This window comes from Ictalurus furcatus, chromosome 26 (genome assembly GCF_023375685.1).
Source record: "Ictalurus furcatus strain D&B chromosome 26, Billie_1.0, whole genome shotgun sequence".
Lineage (NCBI taxonomy): Eukaryota > Metazoa > Chordata > Actinopteri > Siluriformes > Ictaluridae > Ictalurus > Ictalurus furcatus.
The window spans coordinates 18,472,454-18,485,948 of NC_071280.1; the positions used below are offsets into that span (position 1 = coordinate 18,472,454).

Consider the following 13,495-nt stretch of genomic DNA (forward strand, 5'->3'; position numbering starts at 1 on the left):
TTATCAGATGTTCATATTTTGCACATTACCGGATTATCGTGTCCTGTATACTGTAGCTGCACGCATACTGTAGGGGTGAGGAGCTTTTCTTTTGGAAACTTTTATTTAGATTGGGAGAAGAGAAGAGACTGAGGTGATAGCATCTTGATCCTTCAAACCGCATGGACATTTTCTTTACATGTTCCTTCTTGGGAATCTCGGAGGCAGGTAGCTTGCATAATCTTAATGTAGCTAAATTGACTGAAGCAGCTGCTTCAATTAACTCTGAATATGAGGAACCTTTGGACTTAAATCACAGGCCCTATATGCTCCTCCTGAAAATCCTCTCAATGGGTATATTATTTGTCCTGACTCCTCTACACCCATGTACTTGAATTGATTTATGAACTTTCTTGCCACTGTTGCCTCTGGGTTGTTCGTTAGGGATCTAAATCTGCTTTCTGGTTTCTGTAAGGTGCTGGAGAATAATGTATATTGTTAAAAGCTCCATATAAATATAGCTGAAGTGAATCGATCTAGTTTGTACCATGAAGGTAAAGGGCATTCCAGGTTTGAAATATTTGGGGGTTCTGGTGAAGTGGATGGTGTAAGGTGACGTCACTATATGAATGCCCCTCCTCTCAGCCTCGACCATTTCACTGCCTGAAACACACACACACACACACACACACACACACACACACACTCACAGAGTTGTAATAAATGTTATGAGATGCTAAGGAAGACTGAGTTTGCATGACTGTGTGTGAAAGACAGGTGCTAATCTCTGTCACGCCATTTACATAGTTTTATCTGGTGCAAAACTCACCCTATAATGATGCATGTGTAAGTAAAAGCATTGACTATGATGGGATAAAAAAGGAAGACTTCCAATTCTTTAAGAAATAATAATAAAAAAAATGTAGGTAAAATTTCAGGTTATTTATTTTATTTATTTATTTTTTTTTTTTTTTTAGAAAAGGGATGTGCTATTATTGGAAAATAATCAACCTCAGGGTATGATAATGATAAATGTTTAATTACTGTTGATATAAAAAGTCTACACACCCCTAAAATTTCACAGAAATAAAAATATATGGATTAAAAGTGCAGGTTTTTGGGATGTAAAACGTAAACCATGATAAATCATGTCGGATAATTCCCACCTTTAATGTGAAATAGCAACCACCGACACTCAAGTAAAAACACAAAAAAATATTTATGGGTGAAAACACAGAAAAAGAAAAAACTTATAATAAATTTCTGCATGACTGTATATTACTCTGAAGTAATTACTTTATTAAAGCACCTTTTGTGATACAGAACTCAGTCTTTTGGGTAAGAGTCTCCCAACTTAACACTTAATTTTATTCCACTCTTCTTTCCAAAAATGCTCCAGATCTATAAAATTGTTGGGGCATCTCCTGTGCAGGATCTCCATTCTTCTGAAGCCTTTTGTGCCTTTTGTCGGTATTGTGCTGGAAAGTGATATTTATCTTTATCTTGAGCTGTTTAACAGAGACCTCCATGTTTTGTTCCCAAATAGATCTCCGATTCCCTCTTGACTAGAGTCTCAGTAATTTTAAGGAAACAGCTGATCTTTATTTGGAGTTAATCAGAATCACTTCATTGATGACAACTGTCTGATAATTACTTTTGAACACGAGGCTGAATGTGATTATTTAATTCCGAGCACAGTCACATGACCCATTATAAAATGGCATGTACACTTAATCAACCGGGTTATTGTACATTTCTTCAGTTTCTATTTGTTTTTTCCACGTTTTTCACTTGAATGTTGTTGGTTGTTAAATCACATTAATGGTGGACAATGATCTGACATGATTTATCTCGGTTTCATTTTTTTTTACATCGCAAAAACCTGCACTTTTAACAGGAGTGTGTAGACTGTTTATATCCACTGTATTAAAGACAATATCATCCTTTTTATCCATTTATATTTACGTATAATGTTGTTGATTGTCTGTGAAGCACGTTCCTGTTTTCACTTACATTATAGCAGCTTCCATGTCAGAAAAACCCCATAAGATTTACCTCTGACTGTTTCAAACCGCTGACACTGGAGACTCCTTCCATGAATGTTAAATAAACTTGAAGAAAACTTCACAATTGCATATGGATCAACAACAAGCACATTATTCTAAACCTGTGATTTGCAGCTGCACTACTGTCAGAGCGTTATTATAGAAAATTTACCAATGCCTTCTGACCAATCAGTGATAAGAATTCAGCAGAGCTGTGATATGAAATGAAATATCAGTGAGTATTCTCATTCTTGATTCATGTGTCAGAGCCTAAAAGTTTCATGCTTCACTACTTACCAGTGTCAGTAAGCACACTGACAGATATGTATAGTGTGTCCCCGATGATTTGATGTATGTCTGGAAAGGTTTGAAGGATCTCTTCTCTGGTTAGGACTGCTGTACCTTCTCCAGCTCTAATCTACAGAGTTCAGGTCAAAAGTATGTTGTTTATGTACTGAATTATATCATTATCACTTACTGCAGAATGAGTTTGCATAAAAGAAACAACCACCCTGAAAAATGTGCTGGTTGCTGCTGTATATTTGTTATTCCTTTGAGAAATAGCTCAAATATATAGCTACATATTCTCAAATACATGGCTGTGCAGTCTCAGCAATATCAGTCACCTTTCACTGTTAGTGTCTACATTAATTACATTACATTACAGTATTTGGTAGACACCCTTATCCAGAGTGACTTACATTTATCTCACTTATACAACTGAGCAATTTAGGGTTAAGGGCCTTGCCCAACAGTGGTAGTTTGGCAGTGCTGGGGCTTGAACTCCTGACCTTCTGATCAGTAACCCAGAGCCTTTAACCACTGAGCCACCACTCCCTCCACTTTTGTCTAAAAACAAAAGAGTGAGAGCTTTTATTTCTCACTCACAACATCCAATTTATCGTGTTGAGAAATGCATTATAGAAATAGTGGAGACAGAAAACAGAGGACTCAAATTTACAGAATGCAACGCAGCGATAGTTATCGATCTAGAAGACGACAAGCATGATGGCGTTGATGGCATTACATGATTACTTAAAAGTTGAAGCTTTGGAAGCTGATCTGAGTGTACAAATGAGGAGGTGAGAGAGCTGGACAAGCTAAAGAACTAAAGAGCCACTGCATCACTCTCTTTAGGGAGAGATGAAGTGAGGGATTAATCCCACTTCGCCATTATCGGCAGATAGTTCAACAGCATTATGAGGAATCTAGGAAACCTTTAACCAAAGTAAAAATAGACCAACATGTTGATGAAAGAGGTTTCATTAAAGAGACAGAAATTCATTAAGGTCAGTTATTTTTAATTAAAAATGAAAAGGTATATCCATAGCCTTACCACAACCCTGTCCAGGGAGCTCCGGATGATTATTTTTTCCTTTCCGTGGAACACACCAAACACAACAAAAGCACTACCTTCAACATATTCGCCAAAAAGATACCTTAAAATAAGTAAAGAGTAGAAAGTAGAAAGGTCAAAAATAAATACATCACCAATCTGACATCTGAACTGTAGCAATCAATTAACACAATTTGTAGCAAAAAACAGAAACAAAAAAACTGCTACAAAGCCAAATACAGCAGTGGATCCTAGTAGATCATTCCTGTGCTGCTCTTTGATGGCGTGAGATTTCAATGAAGTGAGAACCTTTCAACTAGTGTGTTGCTAATTTTGGAGTTTAATAATCATGATCAAAAACATTATCATACATGAACGCTTACTTTGCATTGATATTGACAGAAAACTTTTCGTCATCGGCGTAGAAGAAAGATCTCTCAGGTGTCAGATTTACTTCAAAACTGGGCAGCCCTAGAAAGTAAAGTCATACAAAACGAATAAGGCATGATTTTGGATAATACAAACAACACGTTCCTGCTACCACATAGTAAAGAAAAAACGTATTATTCATTAAAAAATAGGCTTCACAAAGTATAGATGATGATGATGATGATGATGATGATGATGATTATTATTATTAGAAGTAGTAGTAGTAGTAGTAGTAGTATTGTTAGTGTAATAATAATAATAATAATAATAATAATAATAATAATAATAATAATAATACATCAATAGTGGTATTGTTATTGACCTAATGCCTATTAGTATTACACTTATTAGAATACTTACTGTATTCTTTGACCTCAAACTCTGTTGTGAAATTCTTATTAGGATTATCCTTAAAGCTTGCTGCTATTTTCCAGATTCCATTGCTTCAAATACAAGACAAGTCACAGTGTTATATTAACTATTACCATGTTCATGTACATTACATTTATGATTTGGCAGTTGCCCTTGTCCAGAGCGACTTACATTTATCTCATTTATACAACAAAGATAGTAAAGATAGTTGTTTATTTCAACACTGTGGACTACACTGTGTACAAGCACAAGAATGACAGAACTACTGTCGTGATTTCTTTCCATTGGCCCATCTCATCTGGGTAATTATTGAGATTGCTCATTGAAATGTGAGTAATGTTCTTGTAATGCAATTATAAAGCGATGGTGTGATGATAAAACATGTGTCTAAAAGTTTAGGGTTATTGCTGTTAGAAACACTTCAACAGGTTTCCCTGCAAAAACGATTTTATATTCAGAACCTCACGACAGCTGATCATACTGTATAAATGCGAAATCAACACTAAAGTGTAGTTTGGTGTGAGCTCATTAATTCGTGATCACTCAGAAACATTTTCAAAAACTGTGAAACAACTGCAGGTCAAAACCAACCTGATGGGATCTCCCAGTTTAAAGTCATGAGTTACTAATCCTTTGCTTACAGTAAGGAGTTTTTGATGAACAACGATCCCTTCCGGAGTCTGCAGATATAAATATAACCATGTTGTTATGTTTATATTATTTCCATAACATTTGACAAAAACTCGCATTACTGGGATTTGATAAATCATTGTACTTGTGCTTATTTTACAAAAATCTGTTTTATATAAACTTACCACTATTTTCACAATCACAAAATTGTCCACAGGCTTTATTTTGGAGTTCACAACAAATATTCTGGATTTTACTGAAGAAAGTTCACAAAAAGAAAATGTCAACAACGCAGCAATGCAAAACCAGACAGGCTCACATTAGGTATAAACATAGACTTACACACTGCTCAAACAGTTATGTACTGTTGACTTGCTCGTGGTAGAATTTGCCAAGGACATAGTCCTGTCTTTATGTTGTTATCACACAATCCTGACCTGTTTTATGTGATATCTCATTAAGCAAGTCCAGCATTGACCCAGCACCACTGTCTGAGAATTTATTAAAACCACAATATTTCACCCTGACATGTTTCCTGGAATGCCGTTCAAGGGCTATATCCATCCATCCATCCATCCATCCATTTTCTATACTGCTTATTCTACGCAGGGTCGTGGGGATCCGGGAGCCTATCCCAGGCGACTTGGGGCACACGGCGGGGAATACCCTGGACGGGGTGACAACCCATCGCAGGGCACAATCGCAACATGCAAACTCCATGCACACAGGGCAGAGGCAGGACTCAATCCCCAACCCTGGAGGTACGGGGCAAACGTGCTAACCAGTAAGCCACCGTGCCCCCCAAGGGCAAAATGTAAAGTAAAAAGTAAAAAAAAAAACATGTTCCGTTAGAGGAAAGACGGGGTGCTGTGATAAAGCAGAGTTACTATAACCACCCTGAAGTTTTCCTACAACAGTACATCCATCATCAGCTCTAAATATGACCCCTTATATTAAAAAAAAAACCTGTTAGAATATAGTGAGTTAGAGACATTGACCATTTAATGTTTGATCAGGTTTTCAGTAATTGTACGATGAGGAAAAGTAACACTCACCAGTAGTATCTGGAGTATATATTGGTTTATCAGTCTGAATAAACAAATACCCCGACTGAAATGAGACCATAACAATTTTCTCCATGGCAATGGTATTATTAATTTTTGCTTTCAGATAAACATACTGTTGTTCATCAGAGTCCACTTTAAAAACTTTATCGTTGAAGGGAATCTACAAAAAGCAAAAAAGGTGAAAATCAATGGTACGTTCCAACGTTTACATTTACTGAGTACAGAATCTTTACTTATATTGAAATATTAGCAGTATTAATTTTAACAGCAAATTCAAATTGAGTTTTAGACTTGAAAAGAGATACAGATGAAAATAGATATGAAGTATAGTGATATTTTAGTTACAATATTTGGTTATTGTTAGTCCTTTGTTCCAATTTAGTTGACAATGATATATCACGTAATTGAAGAGGCAGCAGGTGCAAGTGCCGATTTATTAGAAGAAACGGAAAAAAAAAAGCAGTGAAACATGAACTAGGAACATAAACACTGGAACAAAAGCAAACAGGCATACTACGAGCACAGCTGTGGAAGGCACAACTACACAGAATACAAAGAAAACAACGCTAGAACATAAATATATGTGATGTGCTCATATGATGTGCAGTGGTTGATGGGTATTGTAATTTGTTGCCTTATAGGTGCCAACCTGACAGAGACCCCATTTAAGGCTCGGCTCCTGACGCACAAAAACAAGTTAAACAGAGGGGGTCCTAGACAACCTGAGGAGATGTCCCTCAGCTGATCAGGGTTCCTAAGCACGCTACTCCTCGCAGAGCTGGTAGGAGGTATGATGCCCCTCAGTAGGCAACGAGGTGACACGTTCTGCTCGGAACAGCCGAGGGGTCACAGACATCTAAGGCGGAGCACGAATGCGGAACGATATTCACCATGATGCTGGTGGGGAGAGAGAAACCCAAGGCGGAGCCAGAGGGGGAGCAACATCCTCCGTGATGCCAGAGGGGGGAGCGACATCCTCCGCGATGCCAGAGGGGGGAGCAACATCCTCCGTGAAGCCAGAGGGGGGAGTGGCACACACCACGAAGCAAGGGGGAAGAGTGACGTCTGCCACAAAGCCAGAGGGGGGAACAATGACCTCTGCGAAGCCAGAGAGGGCAGCGACATCCTCCACGAAGCTAGAGGGGGAGCAACATCCTTCATGAAGCCAGAGGGGAGAGTGGTGCACACTGCAAAGCAAGGGGGAAGAGTGACATCCTCAGTGGTGCAGGGAGGCAGAGTGATGTCCTCAGTGGAGCAGGGAGGTGGAGCGACATCCTCATCCTCAGGAAGATGGAGCGACATCCAAGGTGGAGCAGGAAAACAGAGTGATGCCCATGGCAAGGCTGTGAGCTGTAATGGTGTCCTCTGTGGGGCCAAGGGTCCAGGGGACATCCTCAGTGGAGCAAGTAGGGAGAGAGACGTCCTCAGCGAAGCAGCGAGACAGAGTAATATTCTCAGCGGAGCAAGGAGGCAGAGAGATGGGGCAAGGAGGGTGGGAGATGGTTTTTGTTGGGTTAGTAGCCTTATGTGATAGGGTCATGTGACATGCAGTGGCTGATGGTTATTGTAGTTTGTTGCCTCGTAGGTGCTAACCTGGCAAGATGACAGTAATTTTAATCAACCAGTCCATCTAAAAGCAGCTTTTCCTAGGGTATAAAACATTTTATCACAAAATAGTCACTGAAATTGAAAACGTTGCTCATGTCACCAAACAAGTAAGCAGTATGACAGCATGTGGGGTGGCTGTGGCTCAGGTGGTAGAGCGGGTTGTCCACTAATCATAGGGTCGACGGTTCAACTCCCAGCCCACGTGACTCCACATGACTCCTCCATGTGACTCCACATACCGAAGTCTCCTTGGGCAAGACACTGAACCCAAAGTTGTTCCCAATGGCAAGTTAGCGCCTTGCATGGCAGCTCTGCTACCACTGGTCTGTGAGTGTGTGTTGGCATTATGCATCTCCAGTGATCAGATCAGATTCCATACATTGTTTCCGTTACAGAAAGACAGTTATGCACATTTAATATTTCAGATACATTTATTTTTAGGCAGAAATGTCTCTTGAATCATATCTCATATACACATGCTGTAATTGTGTGGTCTGGTAGCAAAACTTATAAATGAATGAGATGAAGAATGAAGTTTGGTGTTCTGCAAGGTTCTGTTTCAGTTCCCAATTACTATTAAAACCAATCCTTTTTTTTTTTACTCAGAAAGGATCATGTGTCTTTTATAACATACACATCTGACAGGTTAGGACATGATATAATAGGACATGAACTGATTAGATAATTACATTAATAACTTGTTTCACACATTGTCTATTTTTTCCAGTTTAATTTTTTTCTTTTTGTCTGTCACGAGTTCCCCTTTAAGCAGCGCGCTGTGGAGCACGTGAGCGCGCGTGCACGAGCAGGTGCGAGCACCTGCTTTTCCCTTGTTGACAATCGTGACATTTCGACACGTGCATTTGTTTATGTTTCTGTTATGTCTCCTCCCCGTTCTGTCATTGGTTGTTGTTTCATGTGTGTCTGAATCGCCCTCAGCCGTCGGCCAGCGTAATTTACAACGCTGATTATGTCCACATATATACCGCGCGCCTCCCAGCACAGCGCGGAATATTGAGTTATAGTAGATATAACGATAGATAACCACAACCACAACCACAGTCACAGTTCATAATTCCATGTTTCATGTTTCATGTTTAAAGTCATAGTCATAGTCATAGTCATGTTTAGGTTCGTTAGTTTAGTTCACGCTGGTTTCTCCGCTACCAGTCCCTCGCTGTAGCTTATGCTTCATGTTTTGCATCTCGACCCTATTTTCCGTGACCACGACCTTGATTTATGCCTAGCCCTGTGTATGCCTGTTTGCCGATCGCCTGAACTTTGCCTGTTTTTGGATTACGTTTTGGATCACGTTTTGGATTTGTCTGCCTGTCTCTCTCTTAAATAAAACCTGTTCATACTGCGCTTGCATCCTACCTTATCTCCGTTATGTCACGAAATGTGACATTGTCTGTCTGTCCAAATCTCAGGAACACATGGCATGTTTTGTTCACTTCCTGCAGTTGGTCGATTCAGAGTCGAATAACTGCCTTAAGAACTGCACTGAGGTGGAAAACACACCAGTGTTCCATTCAAATGGACTAAACATTGCATTCGTGAAAGCATCCTTAGGTGTGTGTGGTATGACTGAATGGAACGCTTGTGCGTTTTCCGTGGGGAAATACCAGCCAATGTTTTTTCTAATCTTGAACTGTCAGGTTTCTGTGAGTCTGTGATAACTGTAGCCTCAGAATCCTATTCTTGGCTGACAGAAGTGGAATCCAGTGTGGTCTTCTGCTGTTGTAGGTCATCCACCTCAAGGTGTGAGGTGCCATGCATTCTGAGATTGGGCTCTTCTGCCCAATACAGTCGTAAAGAGTTTTACTGTAAACATTTAACCGTTCCTGTCAGGTTACACCAGGCTGGCCATGTGTCCATGCACTAAACTAGACATTATGCTTACTCTTTAATACATCCAGTATTTAAATAACATAATAATTGATAATAATCATTAAAAAAGATGGATCAGATGGAAAGATGGATCTCAACATCATATAGCCGCTGTTGGAAAGGGGTCAGATATGCCGAAGATGCTAACAAAGCAAAGAATGTGCAGGACCTGGAGGATTTTCCTGAAGAACAGTGGGCAGTTTAACTGCTTAGGACAAAAAGTGACTCGTGAAGAACGATCATTTTAATTTATTTATTCATTTTCATATGATACATTTACATGTGATTCATTTACTGATTTGCTTCTCTTTAAATCCAGATTTAGACTGTGATATTACAAAGGTCTTTCCAGATTATTACTTGCCACACTGTATGAGATAACCCCAGTAAAATTGCCTGAATTCTATAATATAATTTGTTCACCATCTTAGGTTTAAATCCTCTAAAAACTGATTTGCAGTTGACTAACATTACTCCGTTCCTGTTCACATACTTCAAAACACTGGCATATTTTGTTTACTCTCACAATCCCCCGAACACACACACACCCAAAGTCTCCATAAAAAAAAAAAAAAATGAGACAGCAGTGTTTCCCACAATAACCAAAAGTTGTCCACAAAGTGAAAACAACTCGGAGAGTAAGATGAACTAACCAAAAAAATTACCAAGACAAAAGTTTCCAGTAAGAGAAAAAGCCCCTACTGACTTCAAGTCTAAGAAACAGTCTGCGCACAATAATAAATATAATGTCTTTAACTTTTAAAGACTTGTAACAAATAATATAACCGTGTAGGACGTAAAGCAGAGGAAAAAACACTAATACAATTAAATAAACAGAAACTCTAACCCAGTTGGAGCCTCAACACAGAGAACCACATTAATACTGAAGTAAACTCGTGAAGAACTATCACAAAACATAAAAACGGTTGTTGATCATCCAGGTAACGACACACGGTATTAAGAATCACACATATGTAAACTTTTGGTTTATTTAAAAGGGTTCATTTGTGTAAATTCAGTTATTATTGTGTCTTGTGGACTATATGTAAACATCTGTTATGAGAAATAGCGTATTCAGGGCCGTACAGAATAAAAAACAAAATGTACTTTTTATGATCCATCTTATTTATTATTTTTAATTATTTTGAAATAATTCTGCAAGGCCTATGTAAACTTATGAAAGTAAATCATATACCAAATGACCTTTTATGATGTTAAACATGGATCCATATTCTCTGGGTTAATAAACCTGTAATAAAAACCTATCGGCTCTTACTATCGGGGCGGATAAGACTTACCTTTACATCAACAAGAGCTTGATAGTTGTTTTCAGAATTTAGTGTGACGTAAGTATTGTTGATTTCCGTGTGTTTATCAGGGAAGTTCATTACTGTGATTTGGAATTTTAAAGCATCTGTGCCTTTGTAGTCCTGTGCCTCCACAAACACCTGCTCTATTGATCCCACTCGCAGGATCTGGGGAGCTGCCATGATGTACCTGAGAGTACAGAATAGAAAGGATTTTAAAGATTAACATGATTAATTATCTTCGCTCACAGAGATTGAGACGTATACAACTGCATTAAGATGTGGATTTTTAAGATGTGGATTTTGGTAAAAGAGCAAACATGTTATTGTAAGTTAACAATATTTGTTGTGATGTCAATATTGGAAATAGATGTAACATGATTTATCTTGGTTTCGTTTTTTACATCACTAAAAATGGCAATTTTAAGAGGGGTATGGGTATCAAGGTACTTTTTTGCCCACTGTATATATTGTGTATGTGGTATTGTATGATGAACAGAATACTTGATTATATACATTATTTTATCATATTAGTACTTGTGGGTTATGTGAGGCAAAATCCTTAAGTGGTGCCTCTGTGAACTATTTCAGCAAGATCATGGCTTAATAATCCCCAAAAAGTTCCTAACCATTTAGGGAGTTCCATTTATGCCAGGAACACTGCACAAGCTTTTCAAGAAGGAGGAATGAAAAAAAAAAATCATTCCATCACAATAATTTGTTTATAGAGTGTATGTGATTGCTTGTTAGCAGTAGCCAGCTAACTATCTCCATCCATTTTTTATACTGCTTATGCTATGTGTAACAGATAAAGGAAAAATAGGAAATATAATTTATTTTTTTTTTGTGTGTTATTTTATGGTATGTGATGCTCTGTAAAGTGTATTAATTTTGCCAAAATCCTTTGCGGTTATTTAATAGTTTGCTGTTCTTGGTGTTGGGAGTACTTTATTTGTGTTATAGCACTCTTTGCTGGTTGGTAGCAGCTGTATCGCGTCATTTCCGGTTTCTTGTCAGTCGGCGTTGAGTTTGACTGAGAGAGTTATGTACTTAAGCCAGCGCGATTATAAAGTTCGAATTTTAAGCTTTAAAAGTAATAATAGTAATAGTACAATAGTAGTACAATAGTAGTAAAATAATAGTATTATTAGGATAGATGGACTGTGTCGTTTTTGTTGTGTACTTTACTAGTAAAATTAGTTTGTGAAACATGAGCAAATTAGCACGTTTTTCTCTTATGTGTGTGCTAGCGGTTGCCATTTTATCTTCTTATCGAGGTATACGCTTGTTATGTTCTTATATTAGGTGTGTCGTGAAGATAAATCCTGTATGACGACGTTTGCTCTCTTTGAACTCTAAATAGGTATGTGCGTGTGTTTTGTACTCCCATTACCATGTTCAGTAAATGTATTATTTTAGTCAAGTTCACTGTATTATGCTATTGTGGTACAGTGTATTTGTAATTATGCTGTTTGTGTAATCTTTTTTTTTTTTTAATGGAATATATATATATATTTTTTGTTATGTGCCAGTTGATAAATGTGCATCAATATAATCATTATTTGTGGTAATATGTACAAAGTTAAAAAGCTAATTGTTATTAATAATATAACTGTATGTCATAGAACACAATGGAATGACATTTGTTATTCGTATCTTTTGTATTTTATTAACATGTTTCGAGTTAGTCTCACGTTGATAATGAGTCGGCGTTGAGTTTGACTGAGAGAGGTTTGTTGAGAAGATAAACCCTGTATGACGACGTTTTGCTCTCTTTGAACTCTGAATAGATGTTGAGCTTGTCTGTGGGACAAATAAACCTGAGTTCAACAAGATACACCGGTGTCCAGTGTCTATTGAGCACCAGAACACAATGCAGTGTAGCCGGGCTAGGCAGGACGGACTACATATGCAGGGTCACGGGGGAGCCTGGAGCCTACCCGAGGGAACTGGGGGCACAAAGCAGGGGGCACCCTGGATGCGGTGCCAACTCATTGATGGGCACAATCGCACACACATTCTCATACCACGGACAATTTGGGAATGCCAATCATCCTACAACCCATGTCTTTGGACTGGAGGAGGAACCGGGTTACCCAGAGGAAACCAACAAAGCATGGGGAGAACATGCACACAGAGTGGAGGTCGGATTCAAACCCCCAACTATGGAGGTGCGAGGAACTAAGTGCTTAGCACTAAGTCATCGTGCCCCTGCTAAAGATTTCAGATTTTAGATTTCACAGACATGTGGTACAAAAGATTTGCTGCTGATCAAGTGAAACTCACACCTTCCAAAAGATAAACATCTAACATGTTGTCTGAAGGAATCATAGTACTCACAATGGGTCACATAGTGTGAGCAGGGGGAGGGCGAGAAGCCCAGCCGTCAGCCACACCACGTCCACCTGCATCCTGACTGCTGGTCCTGGATCAGTCTGAGGAAGTAAGTATGTGTTAGCAAGACTCTGCACACCGACTTTCTGGAAAAAAGGCTCCTCTCTGAAACATCTTTATACCCATCCTCTCTTTACTCAAAGATCACAATGGTCAATGAACTACAGTACTTTGAACAGTGTTTTGAAACACACACAAACAAGCACGCACGCGCACACACACACACACACACACACACACACACACTTACTTGAATTTTACCTTTCAGTACAGTTCACTGTGCATGCTTTTGTGCAAACCACAAAAAATTGTTTTAGCCTTTCAGTCTTATAGCTGTTATAAAAAGCACTTATTGTCAAGACTTGTGTCATGTTACATGCCACTGTTTTTCTTATGATCCTACATACAGTGGTCAAGATATTGTGGGCTGGGAAATTT

At 38.6% G+C, this 13,495-nt stretch overlaps 1 protein-coding gene across 1 annotated transcript in view; it reads right to left on the reverse strand.

Annotated features, from left to right (window-relative positions):
* LOC128601906 (complement C3) overlaps positions 1 to 13,158 on the reverse strand; it is a 43,121-nt gene extending 29,963 nt beyond the window's left edge. Inside the window, exons 1-10 of the mRNA XM_053615338.1 lie at positions 13,004 to 13,158; positions 10,655 to 10,853; positions 5,847 to 6,018; positions 4,977 to 5,047; positions 4,753 to 4,841; positions 4,150 to 4,232; positions 3,744 to 3,831; positions 3,361 to 3,463; positions 2,322 to 2,442; positions 527 to 642 (exon numbers count right to left, since the gene is read on the reverse strand). Of these exons, the coding sequence (XP_053471313.1) occupies positions 527 to 642; positions 2,322 to 2,442; positions 3,361 to 3,463; positions 3,744 to 3,831; positions 4,150 to 4,232; positions 4,753 to 4,841; positions 4,977 to 5,047; positions 5,847 to 6,018; positions 10,655 to 10,853; positions 13,004 to 13,074 (1,113 nt within the window). The 5' untranslated portion in view covers positions 13,075 to 13,158. The remainder of the gene's footprint in view (positions 1 to 526; positions 643 to 2,321; positions 2,443 to 3,360; positions 3,464 to 3,743; positions 3,832 to 4,149; positions 4,233 to 4,752; positions 4,842 to 4,976; positions 5,048 to 5,846; positions 6,019 to 10,654; positions 10,854 to 13,003) is intronic.
* Positions 13,159 to 13,495: the final 337 nt, after the last annotated feature.